Genomic DNA, 24,451 nt, shown 5'->3' with positions numbered 1-24,451 from the left:
ATCAATCGACATTTAGGCTGTTTCCAATCCTCCCTTCTTACAAAATTCTGTACTAAATGACCTTAAGCATACGACATTGTGCACACGTATGAATTTATTTGTAGGTAAAATTTCTAGAAGCTGAACTACTACATTACAGAGCTCCTGGTTTTTAACTTTTTGATAGATATTGTCAAATTGCCCACAATGGGGGTTGTACCAACTTACCCTCCCATCAGCAATGGGTGAGTCTATTTCCCCACATCTGGGAGGTGTGTTTGAAAATATTAACAATGGCCAGTTCATTGTATACAAAGCTGAGAAGCTTGAACTTGATCCATAGACCATGGACATCCTCACTGGAGTGGGTGAGGCAGTGGGTGAGGATGGGCGGGTTTGAAGCTTTAAAAGCTTGTTCTCATGATGATATCAAAACCATTTTGTAGAAAATTTGTTTTCTCTAACAGGCATGAGGAGTAATGTGATGAGTCAGAGAGGGAGACATATCCATTAGGATTTAAGCCATGCTGGAGAGAATGTGATTATCATTTGGGCACAGCCACCACTCTAGACAATAGCATTGGAGATGAGTGCAACTTGTTTTTTTTTTTTTTACCATCCCATCACTCTCACTTCCCTGCCATTTTTCTTTTATCACATACTTCCCACATGCTGATGGCTTCTTGTGAAAAGAACAACATAAAACCAATAGCAAGGAATTTTTATCAGAAGCTAACAGTTGATCGAATGACAAGCAGACAGGTGAGATAGCAGCTATATGTTTCTCTTGAAGACCATTTTGCAAATTAATTGGATTTGGAACAGGAATTGAACAAAGAGCTGGGCAAAGGAAAAATGCAGACACATTCACCCTGAGCCTTTTGTTTCTTAAACAAGAGGTGGTAGCTATTACTTGATGCAAAGAGAGAAAGAAAGATGGATGGCAGATGGTCGTGAGGCACCAGCATAAGAAGGACCAGAGTGCCAGCTGCATCCAGATGCTCCAGCAGTGGTTCAAGGATGAGTGCAGTGGGTTTGGTGCTCTTGGGGCTTGCTCTGAGGTTTAGGGCCACAATCTCTAAGCCAGAGGAGGGCATCTTTTGCTCGGAAAGCCAAGTGGCCTTCAGAGACTCTTGCTATGAATTTGTGCCTCTTGGTCGCACCTTCTATGGTGCCCAGAGCTGGTGCGAGGAGCAAGGGGGCCACTTGGTCTTTATTCATGACGAAAACACCCAGCAGTTTCTGCAGAAGCACCTTTCCCAGGACAGGGAATGGTGGATTGGACTCATAGGTAACTCGGCTCAGAATGGAACTACAAAAGGTAGGTGCTGTGAAAGCTGTATTTCATGGGAAGCTTATGGCTGTGATTCTCACCATTGCTTCTTACCCAGAGCCTCATGGAACAAATTAATATATCCTAATTCTTAAGGTAAGGATACCCTTCTCTTTGGTTGTTTTGTGGATCAAATGAAATAACTCATGTATAGTACCTAGCACAGAATCCGGCACATAGCTCTGACGCTGTGCAACCGTTCATTTGTTTGAATGTGCCTTAAACTAATACTAATTATGACTTCTTCAGTTCTTGCTGGAATAGTCCCCTGCACTATCCTTAGTACTTCCTGTCCATTATTGCCTTGAATCCCTCTGATAACTAGTGAGATAATATTGTTTCTTCTATTTTACAGATGAGAAAACAGAGTCTCAGGAAATAATTACTAAGCTATTTTCAAAGTACTTCCAGGGGCCCTGGGTGGCACAGCTAGTTAAACACCTTGACTCTTGGTTTTGGCTCAGGTTGTGATCTCAGGGTCATGAGATTGAGCCCTGCTTCGGGCTCTGCACTCAACACAGAGTCTGCTTAAGTTTCTCTCTCTCTCTCTCCCTCTGCTCCTCCTCCCACCCTCTTTCTCAAATAAATAAATCTTTTTTTTTAAAGCACTTTCACATGCCTTTCCCCATTTCTTACGGGATTAAAGGAGGTTAAGAGTGTGGCACTGCTCCCTTCATGTCAGATAGTCTCGTTGTAATGGTCCTTCTAGAAACTCTTCCTTACCTTTTTCTCTTGTCCACACCCCTGTGAGGGTACTTTCAGCATGACTTCAAGTTTTTAGGTGTCTGTCTTCCTTCCTAGACAATGAGCTCCTCAAGGGAAGGAAACACATTCTGGCCATTTTGTTTTTCCAGTGCCTGTACATAGCAGAGAATGGACAAATGAACATTCGTATTTAATCTTTGCACCTGCCCCACGAGATACACATTGCTTACTCTTATTTTATGGATGAGGAACATGATGTCCAGGGGGAGGAAATGGTTTGCTCACGATAATGCTCCTGGTGAAGGGCAGTGAGGACTCTGTCAGTGTCCCACCACATCACGTTCCCCTGTCGAAGCTACTGGGTTTTAGAAATGAGTAACTCGATCTAGGCTAAGCATTTATACATAAGAGTGAGTGGAAAGGCTTAATTAGGGGGCAGTGGAAGAAGCTTGTTTTAGGAAATGCAGAGCCTCAGGATTTGAATTCTAAAATGCGTATTGCATGGTGCACTGGGTGTTATGCACAAATAATGAATCATGGAACTTTAAATCAAAAACTAGGGATGGACTGTATGGTGACTAACATAATATAATAAAAATAGTATTACAATAAAAAATTAATTTTAATGCAAGAAATAAAAAAACTAAAATGCATGTTCAGGCAATATCTATTGAATGGTTTCTTGATTTGTAGATGTAGCAATTGTGGATTTCTGTATATTGAATGTCCATTCATGTGCCGTTAAAGGAGTTGTGTCTATTCAAAAACCACCAAGGGATACCACGTGGCTGTTACAGAACATAAGGTAGATCTGTGTAGGCCGACATGAAACCACCTCCATTATTTAATGTTATTTAAGAAGGGACAGGGTGCCATGTGCAATATGATGGCATTTGTGTAAAGTGATTTCAGGCACTTGTAGATGCTGATATGTGGATACAAGTCAGTCTGGATCAATTCACAAGAAACATACCAGTAATGAGAGTAACCTGTAGGTTGGGAGAGGGGAGATGTTTTTATTTTATATCCTTTTTTGCTCTAAATTTTTTTAAACCATTTGTACGGATTTATTTAAAAAAAATAAATAAATACACTTTTGAGTCTTCAGAGTAAATATTTTACATTTAGTGTTTTCTAGATTTCTAGTGTCCTCGAAATACCTTTGTACTCCACACATGCACAGGACACTTCTTCAAGAGCACATCAGTGTGTTCCAGGGGCTGAAGAGTCCTCAAGTAAGGAAAACTGCTTCCATTTTAATTCAGCACGGCCCAAAGATATTTGACGAGGGCCCCTGCCTCTCTGCGGAATACTTTTGAACATCCCAAGGCATACTTCTGTGCTCTTTTTTTAGATTATGGTAAGACAGGGGCGCCTGGGTGGCACAGCGGTTAAGCGTCTGCCTTCGGCTCAGGGCGTGATCCCGGCGTTATGGGATCTAGCCCCACATCAGGCTCCTCTGCTGTGAGCCTGCTTCTTCCTCTCCCACTCCCCCTGCTTGTGTTCCCTCTCTCGCTGGCTGTCTCTATCTCTGTCGAATAAATAAATTAAAAAAAAAAAGAATTATGGTAAGATAGAACTGGAAGCATCATGTACTAAATCAAACCACTTTGTTTGGTCTCCCTGACTTGGCACCCCGGTTTTTAGGTTGAGTTCTTCTGTCTGGGTGTTGGAAGATAACAGCTAGAATGTCCCTTTGTTGGCATGGGAAAGTGGGGCCTTCAGTCCGTCGGCCTTAACTGAGCACTTCCTGCACACCAGGGGCTGAGCTGAGGCAAGCCCTGTCCATAAAAAGGGGTCAGAAGAACATTTCCAAGTCTTGGTGGTTGTGTTCTCATCCCAGGGCCGGGGATCTGGCTGGACACCTCAAATGTGAGCTACAGTCACTGGCGCGGAGGACAGGTCACTCCTGCTCCAAACACCTGTGGTTACATCGGGAGAGATGCTTCCTTTGGGTGGGCGGCCTCAGACAACTGCACACAGCCATTTGCCTTCATCTGCGAGTTTGGTGAGCTGCCTCTGTTGCGGGGTCTCCCTCCTTCTGTTCTCTGTGTCCCTCTGTGTCTGCCTCTCTCTATCTCTGTCTCTGTATGTCTCTATGTCTTTGTGTGTGTCTCTCTGTCTTGGTATGTCTCTCTGTCCCTGTGTCTCTCTTTGTGTCTCTGTCTCTGTGTGTCTGTCTCTCTGTGTCTCTGTCTCTATCTCTGTGTCTCCCTAAATGCCCACTCATCTCTGTCTGTGTCGCACTCTGTGCCTGACTCATATTGTCTCCCCAGCTCACACTGCACCTCTCCCTGTCCACTTACCTGCCTACCTGCCTACTAGTCTCATTCCTGTCCATCTTCCTATCAGATACCTGCATCTAGGGGCAAATGCCCAGACCTATTTACTCTCTTTTTCTAATCTTCCTATGAAGGAGATGTGGTCCCAGGAGGCTGTTCTCACTCACCCTTGATTCCTGCTGCCCTACCACCCACCATCCCAGACTCCTAAATTCCCCCACACTCTGCTCTTGTGTCCTTTCTAGCTGCTGTCCATGGTTGACCCCCTTTGCACCCTGGGGGCCCTTCCCTCAGGACTCCGTCTAAGAGCTGGCATGAGAGGCCCACGGTCCCATGCTGGGTCCTGCCTGCCATGGGGGGCCCTGGCATAGGGGCCTGGCCTTGGAGCCAAGCAGCTCCATGGCCCCCTGACTTTCAAGACAGGCTTGACAGAAGCTTCCGGGCTTCCTGGGCTCAGCCTCCTCCTCCAAGCCCCTCACTGAAGAATCCTAGCTTCCAGGGCTCATTCCGAGTTTGGGTACTTACAGAACCCCCTGCCCCATTTCCCCCTGCCTGGGTTTAGACAGGTGTCACGTAGGCCCCCAGCCTGGCTAAATCTAAAAACTTGTAGCTTCGGGGACCTGTGGGTCATACAACTTCCCTCTCTTCTTATCACAGCCCCCCCAAAGCCGCATCCCCTTCTGCACCCCAATCTAAAGCCCGTCTCAGAATCTGCCAGCCCCCAGGGTCTTGGAGCCATAGTCTGAGGTCACACCATGAACAGCTAACACGTTTCAAGCAGGACCCCCGGGCACAGACCTGTGCACTCTGTGTGTATTCATCACAGTAGAAGTACTTCTGCTGTTCTGTTGTAGGCCCATTATAAAGCTAAGAATAGTGAGGCTCAGAAAGGGTAAGCTCCTTGCCCAAGGCCACACAGCTGGGAAGTGACAATGATGAGACCTGAACCTGGGTTTGCCTATCGTCAGAGAGACTGGCAGATGCGGTGCTGCTTGCTTTGGAGATGGAGGAAGGGGTCACAATCCAACAAATGTGGAAGTTGGAAAAGGCTAGGGAGCAGAGCCTCCCCTAGAGGTTCCAGAAGGAACCAGGCCTGCCCACACCTTGATTCTAGCCTAGTAAGACCCACTTTGGACTTACCACCTTCATAACCAGAGGATGATAGGTTTGTACTGGATTCAGCCATGACTTTGGTGGTAGTTTGTGCAGCAGCCAGAGGAAATGAACACAGATTTTGGTCTCATCCCCACCCTGTGGCATGCCCACCAGGCAGACAGGACTGACTTTGGATCTAGTTTCCTACTTTCTGGCTGTGCCCATCTGAGTCAGATTGTTCTTTTCCAACAATTGTTTACCAAACATGGACCACATGCCAGGAGCTGGCCTGGAGTGGGGTCTCAGCACAGTGACCCCCATGAGCCTGATGTTCCTAGTGGGGAGGTTAGTAGCCCAGCTTCTAGGGTTGGTATGAAGACGCATTCATCCAACAAATGCTTGTTTTGCATCTATCATACGCCAGGCATTGCTTTCAGATAAGTCTCAAGGAAGGTGCTCAAAATAGGAGAATATAGGGCATCTGGATGCCTCAGTCAGTTAAGCAGCTGCCTTCAGCTTGGGTTGTGATCCCAGGGTCCTGGGATTGAGTCCCGCACTGGGCTCCTTGCTCAGCGGGGAGCCTGCTTCTCCCTCTGCCCCTCCCCCTGCTTGCTCCCCCCCCTTGTCAAATAAATAAATAAAACCTTTAAAAAAATAGGGGAATATAGTTGCCACTTGTATAGCCCTTACTCTGCATGTATAAACGCATTTAATCCTCCTAAAGACCCCATGTGGTGTGGTGCTAACACTCCCCCAGGCTGAGGGGGCACAGAGAAGCTAATTTGCAGAGGGTCACACAGCCAGTGCGTGGCTGGTGGTGCCTGCTCCCAGGCAGTCTGGCTCCAGAGCCATGTTCATGCCCACCATGTTCTATTTCTCACCCCTGTGGAGCTAGCTTCTGCTCTGTCTCTTCATCTCAGTGCCGACCCCTGACACCCTTCCACTTCACATCAACCAGGCACTTGCCCAGCCGAGACCATGATCCCTCCTAAGGTGTCCCCTTCCTTTGTGACAGGTGCTGGCCAGAGTCTGGCCTGTGCTGGCCTCAATGCCACCATGCACTGCAGCTCAGGGGAGGTCATCCAGATCCAGAATGCCTTCTATGGGCGCCAGACCCCCCATTATTGCACCCAGGGTGCCGCAGGTCCCTCAGAGGAGGAATGCAGCTGGACCAGCGTCAAGGATGAAGTGGCAGGTAGGACCTAAGGACAGCTCTGGCTGTGGGGGCAGGGCAGTTCCTGGTATCCCATACCCAGCAAAGGGGTCTGGAAGGCTTAAACAATCTTCATATCCGGGCCTCTAACATTAGGAAAATGGGTCAGCCTCTGCGCACCACACCATACAGGGAAGCAAGATGGCTGTGGGTCACCTCCTCACCCAACAGCAAACCCACCTGGATGGGCCAGGGGGGCATTTTGCTCCCCACTCCACTTGGGTGCAAGAAACATTGCTTTCTTTTTTTATTTTTTAAAAATTTCTAAGCACTCCAAACATATATTAAATATATTATATAAAAATATTTCAGTGAACTCCCATAGACTCACTACCCATCATTGTTAAATCCTAACATTATGTCATATTTGCTTAATGTCCCCTCCTTTCAACACTGAGTATGGTTTTAAATTTCCTATTATCCACTTTGATACATGTACCAGTTTATTCGTTTACTCTATTGTATAACTATGCCATAATGTGTCTCTTTCTCTTTTGAGAGTTGAATGGGTTATGTCTTTATCCTCACTGTTATGAATAATGCTGAAATACACATTCCTGGTGGCATCTCTTGTTCATGTGGGAGAGTTTCTCCATGCCCTTGTTTTTCTAAATCAGATTAAATCTGCCTCCAAGCTGCATTTGCCTGGTGATAAGGGTTCAGTTTCAGGGATGCTGGGGGCTCCCTGCACCTTCCTGGGGGTCTACTGTCAAGGACACGGGGGGGGGCCCTCCTCTCTGCTGTGGTTAGTAGTGTCGGGCCTACAAGGTGCCAGGAAGACAGGAGGTCGGTTGCTTCTTGGCCAAAGGAGGACACGGCAGTCTATGTCCAAGCTGGAAGCTCTGGGGCCTCAGGCTGAATCTCCCCACATGTGCCTCTCAGCAATTCACTGAGGGGCTCTACCTCTACCCAAAGGCCCTGTGAGGATTCAGGGAGGAATGCCCTGTACTCCCAGAACCTGCCAAGCAGCCTCGTCCCCTGTTTGGGGAAATGTGCTGTGTCTCCCTGGAAAAGTGATCTGTTCTCCCCTCCACGTCTGGCCCACATTGTCCCTGGTCCCCTTACATCAGGCCGGGGCGGGGGGTGGGGGGGTGAGGAAATGCTGAAATCAGCACTTGGCTCCCACCCACTCTCCTTGTTCTGCTATCCTTGAGGCTGTGGCTCCTCTGAGGGGGAAAGGCCTGGGCTGGATGGGCTGAAGGATGTGCCTCCCTCATGGCAGCCTGGAGGGGACTGAGTGGGCTATTTCCACAAAGGCCCAGATGCAAGTTTCCAAACCTTGCAGCCACACCGCAGAGAGCACCTTGGAGAGGAGCCCTGAATCCTTCTGGGAAGGGTCAGAGGAACAGAGCTGGGCAGGATCCCAGGGGAATCTGTTTGTATCTAAGTGCCACACTCACTCATTCATTGTCAGTCGGTCAAGAAACATTCGTTGAGCCCAACAATGTGCCAGGCTCTAACCTGGGCTCTGTCGATAAAGGGATGAATCAAACAGTTTGTTTTTCAAAGGGCTGGCAGTCTAACGGTGAGGCAGATACGGATACAAGCAATCACCTAGTACTGTGCTCAATGCAACAACAGAAGGGAGCAAAGGTGCTATGTATTTGCGCCTGCTACGTGTCGGGTACTGTTCTGTGTAGTGGAGTGGAGATAGAGCAATGAACAGAAGCAAAACAAAACACTCCCTCTCTCTTGGAGACTGTAGTCTAGAGCTATGGATGCACATAGTAGGGGCATAGAACTCCAATTGAGGAATGTAAAAGCTAGGTCCCATTAGGAAAACAGAAACCATGCCAGGTCTTTCAGCAGAGGAAACTGAACGCAGGGAACTGATTACCTAGCATGGAAGTGCTGAGAAGTCAAACAGGGGATAATGATACAACCCTGAGATTAGCAGCAACAGAAAGCCACTGCCACACACCCCAAAGGGCCAGAGGGACAACTGGAGGGGATGGTCTTACCAAAATCAGAAGTCAGGGCCATCCAGCAGGTGCTAGAATCAAGGTGGAGGCTGCCCTTGGAAGCGAGGACCACGAGGGAGGGCCTGCCTAGAAGGAGCTGCAGTGAGAGAGAGGATGAAAGGACAGGGTGAAAAGCACTCTGCCCTCTTATGTCTTCCTGTCTGGGATAGGCAGAGGTATGGCCCCCAAGATTTGTCACCCTAATCCCTGGAACTCTGGGTATGATGAAATACCATGCCTGTGAATTTGTTAATTTACATGGCAAAGGGACTTTGCAGATGCAGTTATGGTTCCTAATCTGGATTATCCAAGTGGGCACAATTTAACCACATGATCCCTTAAAAGCAAATAAGTGTCTCTGATTAGAAGCCAGAGATGAGGCTGATGGAGAAATCAGAGTTCAAGTGTGAGACAGATCCGACACGCCATTGCTGGCTCTGAGATAACAGAGGACCACACACAAGGACTAGAGAACAGCCTCCAGGAGCTAAGGGTGGGTCCCAGCTGATATCCGGAACGGAAATGGGAGCTCAGTCCTACAACCAGGGGTGCAGTACCTGCCTGTCCTCCTCCTAGGCATCTCTGTAGGCATGTAATTCACCTGCCGGGGCAAGAGGGAGAGGTGTTGGGATGACCTGAAGTTTCTGGTCTGGGTTTTCCACACTTCTCTTTCCCGTGGGCACCTGGGCAGGATTCCTGATTTTCCCCCTCTTTGCCAGTTCTCAAAATGTAAGTTCCCACTTTAGTCCATCTGACTGGATGCTACTGGACCAGCGGTTCCCAAAGTGGGGTGCCTGGGCCAACAGCATAAGCATCACCTGGGAGCTTGTTAGAAAAGTAAATTCTTACACTGACCCCCATGTCAACTGACTCAGCAGCACTGGAGGTGGGGTCTGGAAATCTGTGCCTTCCAGAGCCCTCCAGGAGACTCTGGTGTATTCTACGATTTGAGAACCCCTGTGCTGGACCCTGAGCTGCTTGAGGGCAAGGATACTACTTCTCTCTCCCCCTAGTACCTCGGTCAGGGTCCAGTCTTCAGTGGTTACTAGCAGACGCCATTAGGTGGATGGTGGGTGAACGAGAGGTCATTCATCTCTGTCTAAACCTGTCCCTTTTCGTCCTCCACACTGTTCCTGATCCTGCTGGGATTCCGGTACTTTTCAGGCCAGTGCCAGGGGCTGCAAGTATGCCAGGTGGCAGCAGATGGGACCTACTTTGGAAACGTGTGCCCCACCCAGGGCAGCTACCTGTGGGTGCAGTACCAATGCCAAGAAGGTGAGTCCCCAGCTTGCCTGGACTTGGGAATTCCCTTATTTCCACATCAGGTCCAGCCCTACTTGGAGCAGAGGGAGCACAGCTGATTCCCTGCAGCCTGACCTCCCCACCTGGCTTAGCCTCCTGGGGTAAAGAGTTTGAGGCTCCTGTTGCAGAGATGAGCTGTCAAGCCAGAAGTTAAATAAAATAAAATAAAATAAAATTTAAACTCCCAGGTCCCTTCAAATTAAATTTCATGGGGTTACCCAGTAAACACATCAGACAAGACCAACATTACTTGACTGAAAGAAGTCAAAAGATGTCTTTCTACCATACCCCACACCCACTCAACCACCACCCTGACCGTAGGCTGCATTTTAGAACACACAGGGACTTGTAAAAACTACAAATTTTGAAAGCTATAAAAATAACCCATATTACTACACTTTATAAAAATTTTATAAATCAAGAAGGAAGAATTCCTCCCTTCAATTCTACAGTCCTACTCTCCTTAAGGAAATCACTGTTAAATGTTTAGAATAAGTTGTTCCCTGCTTTTTAGACTATCTTCATAGACATGATTAGGTATGAATGTATATACATAAAATATAATTATGATAAATATATTAGTTTACAGCTAATTTTTTTTTACTTAATAATATATCCTAGACATCTCTCCAAGTCACTACCTTATTCTTTTAATGGCTGCATAGTATCCCATCATAAGACCAGTGCCCTGCTGACGGACATTTAGGTTGCTTCTGATTTTTTGTTGTTAAGTATCACTCTGCAACGCTCATTCGTGTGCAGATATCCTGACATGTGCCTGATTAATTTTAGAGGAGAGATCCCTAGTAGAGGGAATGCTGGGTCACAGGTATATGCTTTTTTAAATGTTAATAGAGACTGCCAAATTACACTTCAAAATGGCTGCATTGATTGACATTCTCACTAACAGTGTACTCGAGTGCCACTTTCCCCCATGCCATTGTCCAGAGAATTAGTCAATGACAACAGCACATTCTATTGAGAGCGTGAGTGATGGTGCAGGGAGCTCTGAAGGGAAGAAGTGAGTCAGGAGTGTTGAGGTCCCCAGGGGCCATCCAGGAGAGCAGGTCCTCCATCTAGGGAGGACTGCACAGAGATGAGGAGAGGACTGGTTTCACCAGCGGCCTTAGTTTGCTAGACACACTTGGGTGGAGTAAGAGTGAGCAGGATGTCTTCATTCTGTTTTCTGGGAAGAGGCCACATGTTTTGGCAGCGCTTTCCATTTGGTGGTTTTGCTAATGGACAAAGGGTGCCCTTTGGAGATCTGCCAGTCGCAGTGCGGCTGTCATTGGACAATGCATTGCTTAGGCCAGTGGGTGTACTGGGTCTGGAGACCCTGGCCCAAATTTTCTGCCCCAACTCTGATTTCAAATATCCTGCCCCCTTGTGAACCGGTGTGTTCTGATCACAGTGTTTCTGATTTGTAAAAGGAGACACTTTATCCAACATCCTCCCCACCCCGTGGCCCTCACCACGCTGCCCAGAAGAGCCTAGCCACGGTCCGAGTTTCCTCAGGTAGCTGTGAATCAGGACAGCGACAACTTTTTTTTTTTTTTTAAGATTTTATTTATTTATTCGACACAGACAGAGACAGCCAGTGAGAGAGGGAACACAAGCAGGGGGAGTGGGAGAGGAAGAAGCAGGCCCATAGCGGAAGAGCCTGATGTGGGGCAATCCTATAACGCCAGGATCATGCCCTGAGCCGAAGGCAGACGCTTAACCGCTATGCCACCCAGGCGCCCCTAGGACAGCGACAACTTTCTGAGCAGCTCAGGAAAGTCCTTTTCATTTGCATTCAGCTCCTTCTATCTTTTCCTTCCTAGTTTGTGCTTGGAAACTGAAAGATTATGCTACACAAATTAGCCCAGGGCTGTGTGAAGCCCCAAGCAAATTCTACTCCCCTTCCCATCCTCCATGCTAACTTTGAAAGCTCAGGTTTTATAAAATTTAATGTGCACTAAATGGCTTACAATGAATCACTGGCCACCTTAGCCAAGTAGATTTTCCTAAAGGTGCTTTGCCTTTTGTCTTTTAAAACATGATAAAATACATTTAGACAATCAACGGAATCCTGGTTAAGTAAGTTAGGGTACATTGTGCAGCTATTACAAAGAGCAAGGCAGCTCTAACTGAATTCATACAGAACAATCTCCAAGATATACTAAGTGAAAAAAAAATGGAAGGTGCTAAATAGTGAATGTACATCATGTACCATTTGTATAAATAGGAAAGTATGTATGTGCTTGGGAATATGTAGATATCTCTGGAAGGTGATTCTGGATACTGGTAACAATGATTGCCTCTGGGGCAGGGGTGCTGAAGGAGGGAAGGGAGGCTTTCTTTTTACTCTGTACCCTGTATACGTTTCAAATCCTGTACCGTGGTCACCTATTACCTATGAATGAAAAATAAAATTCAAAAGAACTTTAAAAACTAAAAGCAAAATTAAAAAAACTTTAAAAGCCCCACCTAATGATGACGGACAGGTGGACAGAAGAGAGTAGGTTTTAAACAGAAGCGTGAAATTTTGCTTTCTGATGGTACATAGCATTTTCCTTTTTGATCTACAGGCCTGCAGCTGATGGTGTCCAATGAGAGTTTCATCTTTGACAATGTCACCATCTCTTTGACATGGCTCCTCTCTCCCTTCATTGGAAATCTGTCATGTATAATTAGTACAGGAGATGGCCACACTTTCGATCCCTACTACCCCCCCAGGTAAGAGAAATCTCTGAGACTTAAGTCAGGATGTATAAGTCAGTTTCTGCTGCATAACAAAACACTCCTAAACTTAGTAGCTTATAATAATATTATTTCTCTTGGTTCTTTGGATCAGCTAAGTGGCTTTGCTTATCTCGGCCAGCTCAGCTGGGGGTGGATGACCTCAGAAGTCCTCATTTGCATGCCTGGTGTTTAGCTGAATGTTGGGTAGGGGTGTGTGTCGCTCACCACCCAAAGGGCTAGCCTAGCCTCACTGGCATGCTGTCTGAGGGTTTCTAGCAGCAAGTGAGATCAAGGCCTTATGTGCAAGCATTTTTCAAATCTCTATTTGTGTCACATTTTCTAATGTTTCATTGGCCAAAGCAAGTTCCATGGCCAAGCCAGGTTCAACAGGTGGAAAAACAGACTCCACCTGTTAATGGAAGGAATGGCAGAGCCACAACACCAAGGGGCATACATACAGGAATGGGAAGAAGTGGCACTTACAGGTTTTCTCATGAACAGTCAGGAGCTCTGGGTAGAATCTCTCCTGGGTCACTGTCTAAGGAGTCGGTACTGAGGTGAAGATGATGTTCACCTGGGTGTGGGAATGTTTTCTGTTGGCAAGAATAATAAAAAATAATAGTAGCAACATTAAAAACAGTCCAGCCAAGTAGCTTTCACATATAACCTCACACATAATTTCATTTAATCCTAACCAAAACCCTATCCAATATAATAGCCATCCGCCACATGAGCTGTTGAACACTTGAAATGTGCCAGGTCTTAAGATATGCTGTAAATGTAAAATACATGCAGAATTTTGAAGATTTAGTTCCCCTCTCCAACCTCCCATAAAAAAATGTAAAATACCTCACTAATTTTTTATATTGATTACATGTTGAAATGGAAGTATTTTGGACATACTGGGTTAAAGAAAATAAATTATTAAAATTAATTTCACCTATTCTTACTTTTTCAATGTGGCTATCAGAACATACACACATACGGCTCACACTGTATTTCTATTGGACAGTGCTGAGCTAGGTAATTATTATCTTGTTTTTACAGACAAAGCAACTGAGGCTCAGAGGGGTATAGCGGCATTGCCCAAGCCATGCAGCTAGTGAGTGGCAGCATGGGGAGGCAAGCCAGGACTGTCAGGCATCAAAGCTGAGGCTCTGAAGCCCCCAGCGGATTCCATAGCATGGGGCATCAGGGCCTGAAGACACTGCACTCTGCATCTCTAGGGAAGCAGAGCCTCCCCAACCTGATAGAGGCTGAACCCAATTCATAATATTTCAAAGTCCTACCTGGGCCTGGGGTAAACTCTATTCTGCTCTGCTGGGTGCCCGAGAATGTTCCAAAATTTCCAGATCCTCATTGCATTTGGGGGCTTCTTACAGGGGTCTTCAGTTCAACATGAATCCCTAAGCCCCTCTCCTAACTCCACATCTGCAGCTCTACCTTGTGGGAGCTAGAGGTTCTGAATCCAGCCCTGTGCATGCTCGGCATTGCAGGAAGCCCTGGGTTGGGTGGGGCCAAGAGGGGGCCAGCCCTGTCCGTGGCCCAAATCTGTCCCAGTGAGTGCTGGTTTCAAACCCAACAGTCTTCTGAGGTCTAAGGCATCCTGCTGTGCTGTCAAATAAAATGGCATGTCCAGAAGCTAAGGTTCTAGTCTCAGATGCTGCTAACTTGTGCAAGACAATCCCTGCTCTTAGGTTTCCATTTCCTTCCCTGTTGCATTTATATTGATGACTGCCTTGATTGGTTCATGGAGTAAAACAAGAAATCACATGTGAAGGTGCTTTGGGGGAAAAATATTTAAGCGACATAAATACCCATGGCTTTGTTCTGCAGGTTTCTTCCTGCTTGCTACCATTTCATCAGTAAAACAACAAACGCTCAACTACACAATCTTCTGGACCCCAAATTTTAAACAACTTGCATTTGGCAAAATTGACTGTCGATAGCCCTGCCAAGACCTTTAGTTGAACAAGGACATTCCAGTAACAAACAGTAGCTAAAAATTGGAGAAAATGGGACAAAATGCTAGTATTTGTCGACTCTGATGGTGAGGCGAAGGGTGTTTGTTATCTTGCTCTCTGGAGTCTCTGTGATTAAATTTTTTGATAACTGAAGAGAAACAATTATCAGTGCTTTACATTTGCAATCCCTCTGGGCACTAGCTGGAAGCAAAAGCCACTGGAATGTTTTTTCTTTCCAAAAGAAATAGATGGTAACACCTCTGCCCTCACTCCTCTCAATCCAATTTCATCTGTTTTAAAAACTTGTTGGACTTTGAAACTACCTGCCCACCTTCTTCTATCATTTTGTTAGAACAAATTGTTAACTTTGGAGGATGTATTTCTGATGCTCTCTTATCAGCACTAGCAGCCTCCAGGTAGAATTTTAGAAATGGCATGAATTTTAAGTATACAGAAGTCACATACCTTGTGTGAATGTCACTGTGCTTTTCTTTCATGTGTTTGTACAGAACCCTGCTTTTGCTTAACTCCTTGTTAAGCTAAAACATAAATCAGGTACCTCAGCTCTGTTGTAGACAAATAGCGTAAGTCGATTGGGGAGAACCCAATCTCAAATAGAAACAGCATAATAAAAATCAAAGGATTTCTCCTTTAGAAGCTCCTTCTCGCCTTGCATTCCCCATGTCTTGTGTTAATTTGAACGTCAGGCTGTTTTGCTTTACTGCTTTTGTTGTGGGAAACTTTCTATATTTCTGAAATTTATTACGCGCCTTATGGAACAATTTGCTCAGGTGAAATTTGTCCTTGTCCAACGTTGAGTAACTTAGCGCCACCTACCAACATATCCTGGGATTGCCGTCATTCTTGGTTTTAATCAGAGCGGCCTCTGCGCACAGCTGAGTCTTTAGGGGGGACTTCCCACGAAATTGGTAATTCTCAAGACAACACAAAACTTAGGGTGACCTAGATGTACACAAAATGTTGGGAGGCTCAGAGGAATTATGTGTAAGGTGATGGTCACAAAGGACTGAAGTCTTTCAGGGGAACCAGGCAGGAGCAGTGGAGGTAGAGAAAGGGAGGTCGTGGATGTGAAGATACTGCCACTCACTGATTTGTACATGCTGCTTCGTAGTAGACATTAATGGGATGCAGCTTTTCTTTAAAAAGAAAGAAAATGGAGAAAAGCTCACATTTTTAATCTTTGCTCATAATGTCCAATTGTTAAGAATACCAAGGTCTGTGTCATTTTGTTAGTCACTCCCAAGTTCCTAGCCAGATTGGTGGACAAAGCACTCTGACCAGATCGGGCAGTGTGGTGGAATGGAGAGTGTAGGAAGCTGGAAGTGAGGTCTCCAGGGCTCCATCAGTCACCTGCATAACCTAATGTCTCAGGGCCCTTGTCCAAATAATGAGGCAAGAGCCATACCTGGCTGGGTTGCTCTAAGGTTTACACGAGACCATGGCTAAGTACGTGGCATGTAATAGACTCAAATATTGTAGTTTTTTTGTACAATAGGATGGCATTTGTGCCACTTAGCCTCTTAAAAATAAAAGTAGTGTCTACTTCTATGTAATATGGATGCAATGGCAACAGTGACCCATTTTTAAGGATCAACTCTGTGCCAATTCTTTTCTTCTTTGTAGTTTCATTTAGTCCTTAAATTACCAACTATTAGCAATATTTAATACCCATCACCAACCTATCCCATTCCCCCACCCCCTCCCCTCTGAAGCCCTCAGTTTGTTTCTCAGAGTCCATAGTCTCTCATGCTTCATTCACCCTTCTGATTACCCCCCCTTTGGCAGTATCTTAAACAAGTTTTTAAACTTTTTATTGAAGCATAAGATACATGCAAAAAAAATGCACAAAAAGACACAGCTCAGTTCATTTTTACACAGCGAACACACCCATGTAACCAGGATTCAGATCAAGAAACAAAACATGACCTATCTCCTAGGAATTCTCCTCAGGCCCCCAAGGGCATTGATTCCTACCACTATCAATCAGTGCAACCTGTTTGAAATTTCTATAAATGGAATCATAAAGTGTATTCTCTTTTGTGTCCGACATCTGTTCAATAGTACCTTTTTGAGATTTTTCCATATTGTTGTGCTTAATTATAATTTTTCTCATTCCTGTATACCATTCCATTGTATGGACATTCCTCAGTTTACTTATCCGCTCCAGTGTTGATAGTCCTTTTGGGTGGTTTCCCATTTGGGCAATTACAAATTGTGCAGCTGTGAACATTTGGGAGTTTGTCTTTTGGTGCACACATGTACACTTTCCTGTTGGGTTTGCACCCAGGAGTGGAATTGCTGGCTCACAGCAACATAACAAAACGTTTAGTTGTACTCTGAGTGTATCCTCCCTTTGCTGGCAGCAGTTTCTAAAACCACTTTGTTGTCTTCTCCCTTGCGTGAGCTCACCGGGAGACAAATCAGGAAAAATCTGCTTTTCTGCCGTTTAGTCCTGGGTAATTTCAGTTGGCAGCAGAGTTCAGAGAATGGAATGAGTTTCTTCTTCCAGGCAGATCCCTGAAAAACAGCCCAGATTTTGCTATTCAAAAGCATCCTTCACATTTCTCTAAAGAGACAGTGTTTCCTTGTTCTGAAATCTACATAGTCTGATATTAATAAAGCCTACTCCAGCATTTTTTTTCCATTAGTGTTTGCTGGTGTAGCTTCTATACTTGTACTTTTAACATATCTTTTTCATTATATTTAAAGTGAGCTTCTTGTTGACAGTCTTTGGTTGAGTCTTGGTTTTTTAAAATCCCATCTGGTACAATAACTGTTGTGTTTAGACTATTTATAAGTAATGTAATTATTGATATGGTTAGATTTAGGTCTACTATATCCTGTTATTTGTTTTCTCTTTGCCCTTCTGTTTACTTTCCCTCTGTTCCTCTCCTTTCTCGTCTTCTTCTGTAGTATTTAAATATTTTTAGTACTTCATTTTAACATATCTATTAGCTTTTTTGGTTCTCTTTATTACTTTTTCAGTAGTTGCTTCAGGGATTACAATACACATATCCAAAATTTAGTTGTCTACGTGGAGTTAATATTTAACTTCAGTAAAATGTTGAAGCCTTACTGGCATATAGTTTCCCTTTGCCAATCCTCCTTTATAATTGTCCTATGTAGGACCTTTATATACATTGAAAACCACTTTCAACAGTCATACACATTTAAAGAACTTAAGAGGAGAAAAGTAGCCTATACATGTACCAAAATAATTAACCATTACTTGTGCTCTCCCTTCATCCCTGAAATTCCAAGCTCCCCTCTGATATCATATCCCATCAGCTGGAAAACTCCCTTAACCATTTCTTTTATAGCAGATTTTCTGGCAGCAAATTCTCTTAGAGGATTTCTTTATTCCTGAGAATGTCTTTATTTTGCTTCACTTCCTGGAGGACATTTCTGTTGGATATAGAATTAAGTGTTGAAAGTTCTTTTCTTTCAACACTTAAAAGTGTTGCCACTGTCTTCTGACCACCGTGGGTTTCTTAGGGGAAATCTATAGTCACTCACATCTCTGCATGTAATGTGCCATTTTTTTCAGCAGTTTGATTTTTTGATTTATCTCATTTATCTTTGATTTTCAGCAGTTTGATTACGTATGGGCATGGTTTTCTTTAACATTTTTCCTTTGGGGGGGTCCATGGAGCTTCTTGAATCTTTAATATATGTGTTTTGCCAAATCAGGGAAGTTTTCACCTATTAATTCTTCAGTATATTTTTCTATACCTATCTCTCTCTTCTCACTGGTACTCCAATGACACAAATATTTTATCTTTTGATATTGTCACACACATCAGATTGCTGATACTCTGCTCATTTTTTAAATTTTTATATTAATATTTCAATTTATTTACTATCTGTTCTTCAACCTGGATGCTTCCTCTTACTCTGTGTTCAAGTTCACCGATTTTCCTCTGTTGTCACTATTCTGCTATTGCAGGTATCCAGAGAATTTTTAAAATTTCAGATATTGTGTTTTCTATTTCTAAAACCTCCATTTTTTAAAAAATAGTTTGTTTCTCTGCTCAGAATGTCTAACTTTCCATTCATTTAAAAAGGGTTTACTTTTATGTCACGGAGCATGGCTATAATGGCGGATTTCAAGTCTGTCTGATAATTCCAACCCCTGAGTTGTCTACAGGCTGACATCTATTATGTGTTCCCTTGAGATTGGATCAAGTTTTCCTCATTTTTTGTATATCAAGTAATTTTGGATTGTATTCTGGACAATTTGATAGTAGGGTCTGAGATACTGGATCCTGTTAGAATCCTCTGGAAAATGGATTTTTGTTTTATTTTAGCAGGCAGCCCCCTCCCCCGCCACTCCCAGTTAAATTCAGACTGCATTTTATGACTTGCCTTCTGTGAGCAGTGGTTCCCATGTCCGTTCAGTTTCCAAAGCTGTTTGGGTCTGCCCCACTCAGGTGCCACTCTAGGTGGTGTTTATGTTGTAGCTTGACTTCAACAAAGCCGTGGCTGTCTGTCTTTGGGTCTGTTTTGCACCTGTATAATTTGTGGGTGAGGTCATGGTTTGTGCTGGGTTGTTCATGGAAGTGGGGGATCCTTGTCTCCATATCTCTCATTTTCAGGGTTCCCTCCACAATCTCCACCTCCCACAGATCTTTCTTCATCACTTCTCTGGCTAGAAAGATGGGTTTTCTCTCGGGGATTTGGTGTTTGCGTCACCCTACACAGTCAATGTAGCTCCGAGGGAGGACAGCCTGGGTCAGGGCCAAGAGAGAAAAAAGAGAACACAAAACAAAAACAGATATTTTCCCTGTGCTCTCGAGCTCATCGGGTCCCTTTTCCTGGTTCTCTGGCTAAACAGAGGGGGATTTCTCTTGAGGTTTTTGTTTTCTTCATTCATTGTGCAGTTTCATGACCCAGGCTACCCTAGGGACAAAGCCAAAAGATAAAAGAGGTTAAAAAAAAAAAGACACAAAACAGGAAAATCCCATCTTTATGGATAATTCTTAAAGTTTTTACTTTCTTCCCCACCTGTCTGCTGTTGTTTACTTTTCAGAATCCTCGGGAAGTTTCTTTTTGAAATCTGCCCAGGTTTTTTGTTGTAATCAATGGAAGAAATAGGCTCTGGTGGGCTTACTCCGTGGTGGCTGGCACCAAAAATTAGGTTCCTGTTTTCCAAACTCTTTCACAAATATGCTCATTTGTCAAATGTTTCTCAGCGTCCACTCTGTGCTGGCTGCTGTGCTAGGTGCCAGGTTTATAACTGAGAATTAGACAGACACTGTCTGTGTTGATGACCTATCAACACAGGAGAAAAATAAGAGTGATTGAGCAAGCACACAAGGGATGAGTGTCACCCAGGAGAAGCAGCGAAACTACAGCATTTCCTTTATAGGGAACCTAAGGCAGGCTTCCTTGAGGAGGTGATGTCCAAGCTGAGAATGGAAGGAGCAGCATGAGTGTGAGCAGAGATGAGCAAGAGCCTTCCCAGCAAAGAACAGCACACTTGCAGGCCTTGAGGCAGACAGGAGGTGGCACATTCCAGGAACTGAAAAGAGGTCTGAGTGGACACAGAGTTAGAGGAGTGTGGCAGGAGATGGGGGTGAGGTCAGGAAGGCAGGTCATGTGGGTCTTTACAGGCCATGTTAGAGATTTTTAACTAGTTCTCTTGGGAAAATGAGACGGAAAACATACCCATAATTCTGATACATTTGGAATAGGATCCCATTTTACATATGGGGAAAATATGGCTCAGAAAGGTAGCCTGGGGCATAGTATTTTACAAATGAAGTAAGGAAGACCCAAAGGGCGGGGGCGGGGGGGAAAGGATGTGTAACCAAATATTCAACTCCCTGGCTGTCACTTCTCTTTCTTCCACTCCTACCTGCTCCACACATCTCAATGTAATTTCATGAACACCAACAGCTTGGTTGAGTGGCACCTATTTCTTCATTTGTTTGTCTTTGCAGAGCAGGGGAGCGTGAGGTGAGTTGAGTGCATGCGTGTGCACATGTGTGAATGCATGTGTTTGTGTGTCCCTAACACTGGTAACACTGACTATTGCCGGCAGTTCATCCAGCAACGTGATCCACCAGTTCACAGCCCCTGGAGAATTCACTGTGTTTGCTGAGTGCACAACCACGGAGTGGCATGTGATGGCTCAGAAGCATGTGACAATCCGAGACAAGATGGAGAGGCTCAGTGTGACTGGGTGTTCCAGCCTGTCCAAGTCAGGAGGCAGCCCTCTCTGCCGCGCTATCTTCGGGGACCCATTGTGGATTCAGGTGGTACTCGATGGAGGTGGGTCTGCAGAAATGGTCAAGGTCAAGGCAACCTTGATTTTCCCCAAATCCATCCATCTAACACCCAGGCTTTAGTAAATACTAACAGCACTCACGTATTGAGCCAGTTTTTTAGCTCAATAGCACCTAGTATGTGCTCGGAACTAGTCTAAGTGGTTTACATGTACTAGCCCACCCAGTATGTACTACTATTATTTCCATTTCACAGATGAAGAAATGGAGGGAAGGTTCGGAAATTGGCTCAAAGTCACAAGCCTCGTAAGCTACTCTCAGCCTTCCAAATGCCCTTTTTTGCACGCCCATAGTCCCATCAGAAGAACTGAATTTCCAAGTCACTTCTTGTTGGGGGAATTTGAATAGGACCGGGAGAGCTACCAGCTGGGCCTGAGGCCATCTCAGTGTGGCCAGCACTGACCAGCTTGGCACAATGATGCTGCCCCCAGTCAGGACTGCTATCCAGTGACACACACTGCTATAGCCACAGCAGGTGTTATGGTTGGTGTCTGCTCTAATTGGCCAGTTTCTTTTCTGATTGGTCACAGAGGCCATTCTAATTGGCCGCCATGTCCATTTTGATTAGGCAAGGTGTCCCTTCTGATCGGTCACAGCATCTATTCTGATTGGTCACAGTGTCCATTCTGGTTTATCAGAACATCCATCTTATTTGGTTGGGTGGGACCCACGCAGTTTCAGTTATTGAATACTCTGAGTATCATCCCTTTTCTCAATAGAGACCCTACCTAATAAGACCCATCCTCACCAAAGGCAGCATCTTTCCTGTAGGCACAGGTCCAATTTGAGATCTGGACAGAAGCTTTTGAGGTAAGCCACATGGTGCAGAGCTGCAGAGGTGAGGACATGACTCAGTCCGACCTCGCAGCTCCTGGAGCCTCACTCAGCAGTGACTTAACAGAGCCACCGCAGGTCCTTAAACACGGTACTCGGGGTTCCTCTCTGTTCTGGTGTGCTTGTTGGCTGAAGATGGCTGCTGTGTGCACCTGGGAAACCCAAAATAATCCTTCATTTATTTTTTCATTCTACAAATATAACTGAGTGCCCGCTGTTCACCAAGTGTGGGGAGAGGGAGCAGTAAACATGAGACTCAGGGGGCTAACCTTACCCTCGGCAGCATCAGCTGCACCATCATCATCGCTCAAACAAGAAATATACTCGTTTGGTTTCTATTGGAAAGAATCCTAATTTGGTGGTTTATATCAGATTTTAAGAGTCAACCACAATATTCAGCATCCAGTTAGGACAGCCAGCCCCAACCGTATGGGAGCCCCATCTTAATGTGGACAAGCTGTGTGCTCCTGTGGAACAGGGTTCAAGGCAGTCTGCCATGGAAGTGGAAGGAAACGGCTTCATTTGCTCCTGCCTAGAACAAGACTGGAGGCTAACTGTCATGCATAGTAATCAGCCATGTTTCGGGAGATGTTCCGTTTTTAGCCTTCCTCCTTCCAAGACCTACCCTGTCAACAAAATGTTCTCAAATCTTTATTACAAACCTTTAAGTTTATGGGTAACACATGCATAGTATAAATTAGAATGTGCAGGTGAGCAGAGAGGACCCAAAAAGAAAAATCAGTCATGTACCCATTGCTCAGAGATAATCACTGTTAATACTTGCGGTTGGGATTTATCCCTCAACAGGTCTTTATGGCTATACTATGTCCCTAGCTATATCCAGAATCTGACCTCAGAGCTTGAGTCTCGACTAACTCGGTACAATCTGCAGCATGGTTGTTGTCAACATTCTTAAATATTTCTTACCTTACATAGGAACTGGGGTGACTTACACTGCACTGTCGGGTAACACAAGCCTGGCTGAGTTCACCACGCCGAGTGGCCTGCTACCCTACAATCTGACCCTGGACCGAGCAGCCCAGCAAAGGATGGGCCCCGGGATGCACCACCTGGAGATCAGAGCCACCAGCAACACCACCACCTCTGTACCCTCTAGAAACATCACAGTCCACTTCATGGAGCTTCTGTCGGGGCTACAGGCCTCCTGGGGTTCTGACCACTTGGAGCTTGGACAGGACCTACTAGTCAACGTCTCGGTGGCTCATGGCATCCCGGAGGGGCTGACCTTTGAAGTGGTAGGACTTAATGCAAACTTCTCCCATCAAGAAGAAAGCCTCGAGGGGCCATTTGGGATTTACCATGTGGCAGTTCCTCTTGAAGGTACCTGGGGTTGGTGGGTCCCCTTCCAAACTTCCCTCCTCTTCCCTTCCTGACTCAGGTATCCAGTGTCCTGCCAGCCAGTTTCGGTGTGTCCTGGTCACAAACCTGGTTCACAACATCCAGCTTAGTTCACAAGATAAGGAAGAGACATATTATCTGCCCTCATCGAGTTCAGAGTCATGGGGGTTCTCATTCTGGCACTTCTGACATTTGGGGCTGGATCATACTTTGTTGTAGGGGCCATCCCACACATTGTAGGATGTTTAGCGGGATCCCTGGCTTCTATCCACTAGATGCCATTAGTGCCAGGCCCTTAAGTCACGACAACCAGAAACGCCTCCAGACATTGCCAACTGTGCCCTGGACAGCAAAATCTCTCCCACTGAGAACCACTGAAGGAGAGCTGGAGTATTCCAATTTTTCCATCATTTCTAGAGGAGAGTGTGGTTCAGGAAACTAGTCCATGACCTTGGGGGAAAGACAGAGAAAAAAACAAGAGTGGGAGAGGGAGGGAGAAGAGAGGAAGCGTCACAATGCTGGCTGGAACAGAGATAGGGTGACAGACTGGCTGGCACCACCAGCGGAGGAGACCACAGCAGACATTTGCATTTAATCTGGAGAGAACAGAGAGTCCCTCAGGGCAGTGTGGTGAGGTCAGCAGGCAGGAATGTGAGGAGGGTCACAGGGTCTCCAGCCCACTCAGAACCCTGCCCCACCCCCTGGGGGTCCCTGGCCCTGGGTCTCAGAGGTATGTAAGAAAGAGGGGAACACTATTCAGGTGTGGGGCTACCATGCCCTCAGCAGCAGCAGAGCTGGCAAAAGAAATAGCAGGTTAAATGACAGATGTGAGAAGAAAAACATTGGAACTTTGCCAGGTATCAGAGGTCCAGCCTGAAACAGAGAGAATCCAGAATGAAATGAAATGACAATGGAAAATATGCACAATATATGGGCTATAAATCAAATGCAAATTAATTTTGTCTTCTATAAAAGTTGCCTGGCAGGGGATAATAGATAAAATCTCTGCAGGCCCTGTAAGGTTTTGGCTCACTCTTAGATGATAAGTAGTCTTCTCTCCACAAGAAAAACAGATTTGGATGACTCCAGGGATGAAGGGGGTGAGGAGGAAGGAGAAGGAACCAAGTAGGACAGGAAGGCCCTCACCTGGTGGCTTTGGCCCAGTCCTGGCTGGCCTTGCTCTCAGGGCCCAGCAGATGTTTGCTGCTGCCTCTTGTGGGAGCTTCTATGGGCTTTTGAGGCCCCTACTGTGTCCCTCAGCCTCCGGGACTGGGGTGATGCCTCTCCCTCAGCTGGCCACATCTGCCCAGCTGCTGCTTATTCTGGACCACCAACCAAGTCACTCTGTTTTCATTCCTGCTACCACTTCCAGCATGCCCTCTCCCCAAGACA

General features: G+C 45.5%; 1 protein-coding gene and 1 long non-coding RNA gene across 4 annotated transcripts in view; one reads left to right on the top strand and one right to left on the bottom strand.

Annotated features, from left to right (window-relative positions):
* The first annotated feature begins 999 nt into the window (after positions 1-999).
* The window catches only part of PKD1L2 (polycystin 1 like 2), an 88,435-nt gene continuing 64,983 nt past the window's right edge, over positions 1,000-24,451 (top strand). The window contains 7 exon segments of the mRNA XM_002917723.4: positions 1,000-1,300; positions 3,861-4,025; positions 6,410-6,589; positions 9,733-9,843; positions 12,441-12,588; positions 20,623-20,852; positions 22,637-23,041. Of these exon segments, the coding sequence (XP_002917769.2) occupies positions 1,000-1,300; positions 3,861-4,025; positions 6,410-6,589; positions 9,733-9,843; positions 12,441-12,588; positions 20,623-20,852; positions 22,637-23,041 (1,540 nt within the window).
* Positions 18,947-24,451, bottom strand: part of LOC117804583 — a 93,467-nt gene continuing 87,962 nt past the window's right edge. For all 3 annotated transcript variants that reach the window (XR_004629112.1, XR_004629113.1, XR_004629114.1), the window contains 2 exons: positions 19,584-19,850; positions 18,947-19,478 (listed from right to left, as the gene is read on the bottom strand). This is a non-coding gene — a long non-coding RNA (uncharacterized LOC117804583). The remainder of the gene's footprint in view (positions 19,479-19,583; positions 19,851-24,451) is intronic.

Source organism: Ailuropoda melanoleuca, chromosome 12 (assembly GCF_002007445.2).
Source record: "Ailuropoda melanoleuca isolate Jingjing chromosome 12, ASM200744v2, whole genome shotgun sequence".
Lineage (NCBI taxonomy): Eukaryota > Metazoa > Chordata > Mammalia > Carnivora > Ursidae > Ailuropoda > Ailuropoda melanoleuca.
This window is presented reverse-complemented; position numbering and strand designations above follow the sequence as displayed.